Source organism: Anas acuta, chromosome 4 (assembly GCF_963932015.1).
Source record: "Anas acuta chromosome 4, bAnaAcu1.1, whole genome shotgun sequence".
Taxonomy (NCBI): domain Eukaryota; kingdom Metazoa; phylum Chordata; class Aves; order Anseriformes; family Anatidae; genus Anas; species Anas acuta.
In genome coordinates this window covers 66,042,492-66,053,997 of record NC_088982.1, presented here as the reverse complement: position 1 = coordinate 66,053,997, position 11,506 = coordinate 66,042,492, and the positions used below count along the sequence as shown (strand labels likewise).

Here is an 11,506-nt window from a genome sequence, read left to right as displayed (position 1 = left end):
ATTCACATGCAGAAATAAGCTGAAGTAGCATTTTTGCTGGCCACTAGATTATCAATTATTGCAGGATCATCAATCTTCTTGCTCTTCATACTTTATTTATTAATAGAACACTGTTAGCAATGACAAATATTTTACAGCCTTGCAAATGTGATAATTTGCCTATTTCTTCATATATTTGAATCAAAGTAATAATAATGGTTTTGGCCTTTGAAGGTTAAGAGAATCGTTTAAATATGCTACAGGGAAAATGAAGCGAAGTGGAGGACTATGTTATAACATCCTTACTTGAAACACTGTTATGGACAATAAGCAAACATACCTGCAATATAAGCAAAAGAATATAACAGAACAAGAAGTTGCAGAGAAGAAACAAAATAAAATCAAGCCTTATTTGATTATGGAGATTAAAATTTTATAATAAGAACAATTGGGAAATGGTGTTGGGAACTGAGAACAGTTCTGGATGAAAAAACTACTTCAATACTCAGGAAATAGTATAGTAAAGAATTTACAAAATGCCAGGACAAAATGGAAAATTCCTGTGGTTTTAGCAGTATTAGCACCATAGATTTTTTAATTTTTGTATATACCTTTTTGATTGTGTATAAAGTTCTGAAGATGTGCTTGCACTTGTGAGTTAGAGTAGTATCAAACAGCTTTAAAGTACAATTATCATCAAGTGATTAAAGAGATTAGGGGATAAATAATACAAGTCTTATTTATAACAGATTGCTAATAACTGCATTAAGATTCTAAAGTGTTTCTGTTTATTAAAGTGCAACATGTATTTCACCAACAGAAGTATGAAGAAAAGTCAAATAAGTGTAAGATAGGTACTTCAAAGAAAAACAACACAGGATCATCATAGAATAACACGATTTTTATTAACCAATTTGTATTTTTTGAAAAATAAAAGAAAGAAAAATTGTAAGAGCCCTTTATGTTCACTTCAGATATGGAAGTATCTGAATTTGCACCTCTACACAGGTTTAAACTTAGAAGTCCATATAAATATTGAAAAATAATATATATATTTTTTCCATCAAATGTAAAAGTAAAGATGCCAACTAGAAATAAGAACAAACAAATATTCATTAAATGATATCAATAAAATCCCATAGTACTGTTTAATGAAGTGCTATAACTATTCGAAGTTTCGAAGTAACCCACAGAAATTATATCCTCAGTAATCTGATAAAAATAAATAAATAAATAAATAAATAAATAAATAAATAAAACAAAAACAAAAAACAGAATGCAAACAGAATGCTGCTTGATATTCTTCAGAGGCAACAGTGTTTGTATCCAAAGGTGACATGTTTTTTGTTTTTTTCAGTTAGTGAACAAAAATTGAATTTGAAAATGTCCATGACAAAGCCTCAAAACTATTTTTAAAAACACAGAATAAAAAAAAGAAAACCAGAGAAGAAACTGACACTAAAATCAAAGGTTAGAGTTATGCCTTGAACATTTTTGAATATTAAATAATATCTTCCTGTTAAATAAGAATTAGAATTTAGCTAATTTATGGCTTTGTAGGCTACACACAAAAAATTACTAATAGACTTGTCCAATCAGATCTTAGATATGTTTTACAACTTTCTTTGAACTTAACTGGTAGTTACTGTAGGGCTAGATATCTTCGCTACTGTAAATTCTACTCCAAGACTGATCTGAAGTTCTTTTTTCAAGTCTGTTATCTCTTAGAAAAAAAAAAAAATCTTTCAAAATTACTTACAAAAAGTTACATTTAAAATCATCAGTGTGAAATCCTAGATTTCTTAACAGTAAAAAGTCTTCCACTGCCTCATGTAGAACTATTATTTTTTCTATATTCTTCAACAGTGCATTATTTATATTTTATTTATAATATTTTCAATATTTTCCTCTATTTCTCATCTTTGTTGCTACTTCAAAGCACCTTATTCATGTAATACCAATGTTTTTTTCAATTACATTAAAAATAGTTTACAATATTATGTAACAATTTGATTGTTGTTGAATTTAAATGGTTACTTGCATCATATAATGCAAAAATCAATGTCTAGTCCTTCAATTTTTATAGTGGTCAGAAGTTTTAAAAAAATTAGACAATAACATAACTAATTTTAATACACAAAGTAGAACACCGTATTTTAATAAAATTGCCTAAAAATATCTTATGATCATTGTCAGTATTAAAGAACAGTCATAATTTTCAGAATCTCTCAGCTTTGGCCTAATTTTAATTCTCTCCAAATTAGTTGAAAGTCACATAGGCCAAACACCTTATGGAGATATTTGTGTACAATTTTCTCAAAAAAAAAAATCATGGTCTTTCACTGGAAAGTAAAAAAAAAAATAAAACAAACAAACAAAAAACACACTACAAAACCAAATATGATGCTATTAACTAACTGCGGTTCTTTGACATTTGGTCTGGGTCATCTTCAATGTTTCCTCATTGGTTAGAGAACACCAGTACCTAGTATAAGGGTGCTACCATGTTTGCATGAAATACAATTATACAAACCTGCTTCAGATAGTTAGAAATGACTACACAAAGTGCAAGGCTTTAGAGATAGATCTTTTAGAGATGGACACTCTTTTTTCTTCTATTTTTTTTTCCATGTTAAACTGCAATTGTGTTGTTCTGCTTACACTTCAGACCACACCGTAGTAATAAAACGATATATAAATTATCTTGGATGTTATTAAATCAAAATATGGAAGTACCTTGAACCATACTTTGTGGTGTTGAGTAATCAACTCTTTCTATTCCAAGAGGTTAATTGCCTAAATATTACTTCAGTATATTTAGCAGAAAACAGCTATCAGAACAGAATAAAAGCTATAAATCTGTCACCTTTTACCCTTCCATCAGATTTATCCCAGCTACAAAACATCTGTTCTCCACTTACATAGATTTTTATATACTGTTGAACCTCTTACTTAAACAATGTCAGATGCATCACTGATTAAGAGCTTTGATTTCTTATATTCTTCTTGTAATTATCTGTACACACAATGTGTAGAATGTGTACAAAACCCTTTTATTCTTTTTTTTTTTTTTTACTTTTAACCATGAGAAACAAATAGATTAAAAAAAATAAAAATAAAAATAAAAATAAAAATAAAAATAAAAATAAAAATAAATAATGATTTGGAAAACAAAGCCTGATGATATAGCTGGACAAGGAACTTAAGCAGGAAGGCTGGTTTGTATCTTTTCTAATTGAAAAAGTAGGGTTTTGATGAGTATTTATATATATATATATATATATATTTATATATATATATCTATAAACAAAAACCAAAAAACTATGTAGATGTCATACCTTTCAAACAATAAATATGAATGAAATTATTTAAGTTAGACAAAAACATTATTTGTTTGTTACCTTTTTGAAAGAATCAGAATTTGGTTGTTTTATGTTGATGGGATTGTTCACATGTTTAAACTTAACTAGAGAATTCTGAACCCTGTTGAAATTAAGTTTAGGTAAGAAAAAAGAATGCAGGCTACTTTGTAATTCACATTAAGCCCTCATATAAAGTGCATTGACATAATGGAAAAATAAATATAAATTAAAATTCTACTATACTACTACCATTGTTACAGACATTAAAAAAATACCCTATCAGAGCTTCTTCAATGTGATAAAAACAGTCTCAAATTAGTATTTTACTATACAGGTGCTTAAATAAGTTTGAGATGCTTTTTGGTTAGATTAAATATCTTAGTGATCAGATAAAAGAATCTAGAGGAGGCGTTTTAAAGCAGAAATGGTACTGTGGTGTAGCTTGTCTACATAGTCAGCCTATGTACATGCTTAAAGTTATTGTTTCTGAATTCCAGAGAGGCACAGCAAGGGTGGCAATATAAAATACAAGGCAGTATTATTTGTACACTGGAAAAACCTTCTCTGTGGAGTATTTTATCCTCTGTAACTTCTATAGGGATTTGGGAAAACAACAGATATGACATTTGTCACATCCATCAGACTCTCACAAATCTTTCCTTGTTCAGATCAATCTGAAAATCTTTCCTAGTTCAGATCAATCTGAAAAGGTTTTCCATCCCAAGGGATCACATAGATCACACAGGTAAGTTTATTTTTGCTCTGCTTTCATAAGGACAGGATTATTTCTACAGAAATCTTCAGAAGTCTTCTCTGTGCTTTAAGCACAGGACTGAGGACAAAAAATAATAACAAGTAAGATTTGCTGGTAATGAATGCAACAAAAATGGCACATCCAAAATATTTTACAGCACTACTAAATGCAACGGGCAACTGTGACTACTGAGAATTTATAAGAAATTTATGGTTATAAAAGTTATTTTTTTTTCCCTTAAATACTGAGGAATATTTTAAGTATATTCAAACAAAAATTAAACAAATATTTCCAAAATAGATCAATGTTTCCTTACCACTACCATTGCAACAACTGAAAATCCTTGAAGTTGACACTGATAATAATTAAATCTAGGCAGTTGTCTTAAACTGCAAATCTGAGCCTCTTAGAGGACAGACTTCCACTGTCTTTTATACTGTAAGGAGTTAGTATCATATTCATCACGGTGTGTACACTCTTACAACTTGGACAGAAAATCAACGATGAAGCAAGATCTGAACAGCTAGAGTTGAAAGCAGCACATGGCATTTTTATCTTTAAGTTGGTTGGCTAAATACCAGCAAAACTCATTCTGCAGCTGCTGAAATTTCCAAACAATCTGAAGAATGCCTTATGTAGGACACATTAGAGTAAAGGCAGTTTAAAGGCAGTTATGGCCCTGCATGATCTAAGTATGTTCTTCTCCTGAGGGATCTCTGCCAACTTCTTGCTGACTGTGGAAGATAAAAATGCCTCCTAGAAGAATGCTGGATGTTTCTCCAAGACGGGAGAAGGCCTTCACCATTTTCCTCAGCATACTTTCTCACTGCATTGTCTGTTTTATCTAGCACAGGCTTCAAACAATAATTTCTCTGCCAGAAATAAATAACTAAATAAATAAATAAATAAATAAATAAATAAATAAATAAAATCATCTGTAGTGAGGCTGAAGGAGGAGAGGCTATAGGACATATTTCATTAACACACCAAGATACAGACCTCACAGTTCCAAACAACTCCAAATGTCTGTAAGAAGACTCCACTGGATTTTTTGCTCCAGGTATTTATTTCAAAGTTTTGTTAGAAGTCACTGTTACTGTACTGCATTTAAGTTATGATTTATGGAGATATATGAGGAGTTTTATAGGATTTTTTTTTCCCTAACGTGAAGGAAGAAAAAAAGGACAATTGCTCTAGATTGTGACTTGGTGTTTTAGTTATGTCAAGTCTTTTCTCATCGTTTTCTGTAAAACAGAAAAGATTTCAAAATTCAGAGATCTTTTGCATAAACTAAGACAAGGTGGACTGAAGTCCACAATCCCAATCATCAGGTGATGCAACTCAGTGTAGTCTAACAGAAGTCGATGATCAAACCAATGGAGACATGGTATAACTGTTGTTATATAAATGACAGTACTGATTTCTGGATAGCCTATTTTTATTAGTTTGCAGTGTGTCCTGTATATTTAATAGTATCAAGTGAATCAGTAAGTGCAGCCAGAATTTGCTACTTCCAAATGGCTTTTAAGAAAGGGAAAATTATCAATTTTTAGGCAGTGAATGGAATGCACTTGTGGGACCAATGTGAATATCCTAGGTAAACTTTCAAATGCTTCAAACCCCATGTGAAAAATTTTAGTCTGGAAATGCATTCTTCAAAAGTGGGAAGGGAAGGGAAGGGAAGGGAAGGGAAGGGAAGGGAAGGGAAGGGAAGGGAAGGGAAGGGAAGGGAAGGGAAGGGAAGGGAAGGGAAGGGAAGGGAAGGGAAGGGAAGGGAAGGGAAGGGAAGGGAAGGGAAGGGAAGGGAAGGGAAGGGAAGGGAAGGGAAGGGAAGGGAAGGGAAGGGAAGGGAAGGGAAGGGAAGGGAAGGGAAGGGAAGGGAAGGGAACCCTTATAACGTTTTCATGGATGTGTGTATTTTGGAATTAAAAGCAATGAAGTTAAATGTAACAGTCTGGGTTTTAAAAAAGGAACTTATTCCATCTGTTTAATTTTATATATAGAGGGATGAGCTATCTTTAAAAAGCAGCAGAAATTTATCTTACAGAATGTTTTCAAACGCTGTCAAATAGCCTAAATAAGAGTCAGGTTTCTGGAAAATCTTCTCCTTCCAATATGTGCAAGCACAGTTTTTACTTCATTCATGTGCACAGGGTATATCAAAAATCCCTTCCTGTATGTTACTTTATGCTATTAATGGATCCTGTAGAATGAGCTTATTCTAGTAGGGGAAGTAAGGATAATTACAGAGACAGTTTACCATTCCAGATGTGGGTGTATTAAATTATTAAAAAAATATTTAGGGCACATACAATGTTACTTGTGCCAAGTAAATGTTTCGAAAAATGGGACACCGATTCAAATGGAAACGGCTTTTCTTTGGGGATTTCCTTCTCCTTAAAATGCCCTCTTATAACACCAAAAAATATGGAAGTAACAAGAAGAAGAAATATTCAGTAAAAATTTTACAGTTATGGTTTGTATACAGAAATATATTAGAAAAAAAAAATAAAAACAAAAACAAACAAACAAAAAAGACCTTCTGTGGCAAAAATAACACTTTTTTTTTTTTTTCCCTCCCTAGTGTCATGTCTTTGGGTATGTACAGCCTTGGAGAAATGTATAAATCATTTTGTACATGAAACTCTTAAAAAACTAGAGATTTTTAGTACAAAGGAATCAATTCACTGAAAGAATGTCCACATGTTGTCACTTTATAATTTACTATATATACAAGAGGATCAAACAAAGGACCTCTGTTTTACAGTTACTGCTGTACTGTACATTAACATGTGGCTAATACCCTTCTCTGGGTGTGATTTACACTTAGCATTACAAATAATATAACAATGCTGAAAATACTGATACAAAACACCTTCAAGATGACATTTTAAAAATATCCCTTGCTTTAATTGAACTGTTTTCTCCAGATTTTTTTTTAAGTTTCAGATTTATAAAAGATTTTCCAAGAAAATAGTAATGTTTAAAATGTGTTTCTTGTTTGTTTTGTTTTTTTTTTTTTCTTTTGAAATGTATAGTTGGATTTTTTTTTAAGAAATTGTAATCCAAAAGTCCATTTTCCAGAAAAAAACAAAAAAACAAAAAAACAAAAAACAAACAAACCACCAACAACTATAGATACAGTAAGTTAAAATTGAAAAGGTTATGTTTTTTGTTTTTGTGTTTTTGTTTTTAAATGCACTTATAGTACATTTGTATCATAGGGAAAAAAACCCTTATTACAGTGTATGTTAATTTATTTACAGATCTGAAATATAATTGCATACATCAGCTCTTGGGATGAAGAAGACTGAAGTGTATTGTTAATAATAAACAACTGTACTTTCAATCTACCATAACCTTAAAGGATTGCTCAGATGAAAACACAATTCTGAATAGTGACATTCTGTTATTACTATATATATAGGTTTTTTTTGGTAGAATTTAAACTATGAGTTTCAGTGCAGGCCTGGGAGTCTTGAATACCCATAGTTCATTTGATCAAACTGTTTTTGCATTTTATTTTTATTTTATTTTTTTAAAAGTTTTGGCAGTAGCTACACACACCCACATGTATAAAAACATGAACACTTTTGGCAAATGTTTATATTGATTCGTATGGACACCCAAAATTACCCCCATATCATATGTAGACAAAACCTGCTCTCTTCAACATCAGATGATGTCATCAAATTTACTCTAACCAAATTAAAATCCTCAATAAATATAGTCCTGAAAGTTCAGACTGCTAAAATGGCTTTGCAGAGAATCTGCCAAGTTCATAATCTAATTGTTTCGTAATCTAACCAATTGTTGTATTCATCTGAATATTAAGTAGTTAAGCAGATGTTTGTAAAACTAGTTAAAATCTATGCTGTTAATTCATTTTATATGCCCTATGGGATTTACCTTTAAAAGTTACAGCATTATTAGTGGTTACAGAAGCTCCATTTTTCATTGTATGCTACTTCAGTTGTCACACTAGTTTGTTTCTTTGTGTGGGAATGTGCCATACTCTTGCCTTTCATTATTCATCGCCAGTTAAAGACAGAGATGACTTTTATCTGATCTGCCTCTATCATACTTGAACGTGCCAGATTATTTAAAAGCAACTAACTATACATGCTAATATTATTCAAACAGATTACCTGCTGGAGGTTGCAAACTAAGTGTCAAGTTTAGTAAATGCCACATGTTTTGAACATCTTGTTTGAGATGCCTGTTTTCAATCCCTATGAAAGGGGAAAACAGGATCTTCTGGTATTGAAAAGTCTTCAGGTTCCGTAGCATGATCAGATGAATTTACATTCCCTTGAGACCAGCATGCTGCATGTCTGGTAGCATTAGATTCATCTCACTTGCATGTAATATATTAAGATGAGCAAACCTGCTGAGTTGGTATAAACTAGGTCATTAAGTGCAGATATGGTCTACAAATATCACAATTTACACAGGTAATTTGGTGTGGGTAATAAGACAATTTCTCTTAATTTAGTCTTTCACCTTTTGTTTGATCGATTTTTTTTTGTTTTTGTTTTGGCAAGTGAAATGAAATTATATGATGCATTTTATATACATAGACTGTCAAATTGTGTCATGAGTGACAGTGTCTGCAGAGCACAATCATCACCACAATGTGACATGTCTCCATAGAACAAAAAAGTAGAACAAATTTAGCCAGAAAAGGGCAGGGAGAAGGAAAGGAAAATCAAGAAATCAAGCTGCCATCCTCAGAATGTATTCCAATTATTCTGATTCAAATATCCAGTGAGCCTCTATGATTTCCTGTTAGAGGAAGAAAATCAGTTACTTCCTCTACTTGTGGCACGAGGCATTCGTAAAATACAGCAAGAAGTGGTAACACACCTCTACAAGTGAGTAAATTTTATTGTAGTTTTAAGAAGAGGGTGGTCCTCAGAGACTTCTGACTGTTTCCCTAGTCCATATGAATTTCAAGTGGATTTACTAATTATGTACCTATTCATTCCTCACATCTACTTTAACAGTAAAATTATTAAACATACATAGTATTAAGATCACCTTCTAGAACTTCAGGTTGTGTTGGTGGCTTATAAAGACAAAAGAAAAAAATACTTAGCCAATTTCGGACTATCAGTGCCAGGCAAATGATCCCATTTATTCTACCAATAGCGACTTTTGCGTGACAAATCAATCTAGTTATTTAACAATCTAATTCATCCGTATGCTACAGTCCTACATGGGAAAGTATGAAACCTATACACAATGTTAATTTTTACTTTATTTTTTTTTTTTTTTCATGTAAAGGTAGCAGCAGATGAAAACTTAAGACTGAGCTGTAGGTGAGCTTATGTTTCCTTTCAGTTGACACTCCTTCCACGGCAAGAATGCACTGTTACCCATCTTGTTGACCTAAAGTCTGCAGCTCTGCTGTGTGCAAATTGTGGTGGAGGAAAACATTTTTTCTGCTGTACATGTGTAAAGAGATGGGTCCCCTTGGAGGCTGGCCAAGTCTCCCTGTGAAAGTGGTATGTTGCCGAGGTACAGCAGTTTGGTCTTTTGGAGCTCCTGAGAAGAGTGGGTAGCTGTCTGTCTTGGATGCTGGCTTTGCTGTGCTTGGTGCCGTGGTGGCCAAACCGTTCTGGGTGACCTCTGAAGTGAGGGTTTCGTATGTGCCTCTAGTATGCTTGATGACTTCCACTATCTCCTTCTCTTTCAGGAGGTTGCTCAGGCACAAATTAGACAGCTGACAGCTTTTGCTTTCATAGGTTGTTGCTCGGTTGCCTGAGTATCTAAAAGGGTCCTCTGTGGGAGTATGTACTGACTTTCTGTCCCTTGTGCTGAGATTTTGGTTCACCATTCTGTTTGGATATGTAACCTGTGGCAAAACAAACAAACAAAAGCCAGAAGTTTTAGCAACAGAACACATTAGCAGGAAAACAGCAGACGGTATATAAAACACTCCTTATTACATATGTACAGAGGATGGGGCTGGAGAATTAAAATGAAAGATGAATCTCAAATGCTGATAAAACTCTCAAAACATTGTTAGCATAAACTGAATGAAGTATTAATTTGTATTTAAAAACAACAACAACAGAAACACTGAAAAATACTTATTAGATGTAAGGGTCTGGGGCATTTCCTTAAAAAATAGTTTAAATCAGAAGAGATTTTTTTTTTCCAGAACAATATAAAAGGATAATAAAGTTCCATGAACTGCTAACAGATTTTCAAAAGCATTTCATGTGATGAAACAAGAACTTTTATTGAATAGAGTTCAACACTTAATACTCTCAAATTATTAGAAAATGTTAATAATGTGTTTTAAGAATATCTTCATGCCTCATTTAAGCCCAGCTTTCCATGTCCGTTGAATCTAGGTGTTTCACTTAGAGTCAAATACATGTCGAAATGCTCTGCCAGAGCAGAACAGTAATTTTATACCAGCTGCCTGAAAAAAATACAGTGTAAGGATTCCAGAGTGTTAATAGATTTTGATTTGCTGTGTGAGCATACAGGCATTTACATTTGTGTAAATAAACGTGCTTTATCTATCCATGGTAAAGCAAATTACTATGGACTTCTGGTCTGCATATAGTGTGATGCTTCATTTTGATGTGCAGAACACCTGGCCTGAGAGGTTATGATTAGCCTGTGAGACCACATTTAATCCTTCTCTCCACACATTTAGCAAACATATATTTGCATTGTCTAAACTAAAAAAAAGTGTTGAGGGGAAAATGTTAGTACAGTCAGAGCAAGATTCTGCCTGTTCTATGACAGACTGTAATAGGCAAGTTCACTGGGAGATATGTTTCTGGCTGAGGAATTGCACTAGCCAAGTATTGAATGTTCAGAAGTCTAGTGCCTAGAACCTGAGCTTTAGGTCTACATGACTTCATAAGAAAGCTTCATAAGAGATCTTCATAAATTGTTGCAAAGCATATATGACACCTTTTTGCAAAACAAAGATTAAATATTTGGAAATGAGTTTCAAAAATTGTTAATGAAATCTACTTATAATCTGTGGTATCTCTGCAATTCTGTGAGGAAATAGTTATTTATTTTCTATGTTATTTTGGAATATGTGTTTTCCCTTGTCTTATCCCTGCCACGCTTTCTGTCGAAAGCACCAACTTCTGCCACTCATTTGAAAAAAAAAATATAATAAAATCTATATTATACCATGCAGTTTTTCTGCAACAGAACTCTAAGAGGACATAGTCACAGTTTCTAGACTTTTACATTGCTATATGCAATATATATATGTGTGTGTATATATATAAAATAAAGCAGAGGGAATCAAAAATACTCCCAAATCTTATAACAATATTTTGCTAAAAAACATCTCAGGATGTTTCCATGATTCCATTGGGAACATATGTATTGTTTCAGGACAATCTATATCATTTTGCATGCATGTCTTTTT

At 32.6% G+C, this 11,506-nt stretch overlaps 1 protein-coding gene across 4 annotated transcripts in view; it reads right to left on the bottom strand.

Annotated features, from left to right (window-relative positions):
• Nucleotides 1-3,095: 3,095 nt before the first annotated feature.
• CCSER1 (coiled-coil serine rich protein 1) overlaps nucleotides 3,096-11,506 on the bottom strand; it is a 664,709-nt gene continuing 656,298 nt past the window's right edge. For 3 of the 4 annotated variants that reach the window (XM_068681709.1, XM_068681707.1, XM_068681708.1), the window contains one exon: nucleotides 3,096-9,952. In XM_068681709.1, coding sequence (XP_068537810.1) covers nucleotides 9,470-9,952 — 483 coding nt within the window. In that variant the 3' untranslated portion in view covers nucleotides 3,096-9,469. The remainder of the gene's footprint in view (nucleotides 9,953-11,506) is intronic. The other variant, XM_068681710.1, reaches the window with a different exon arrangement.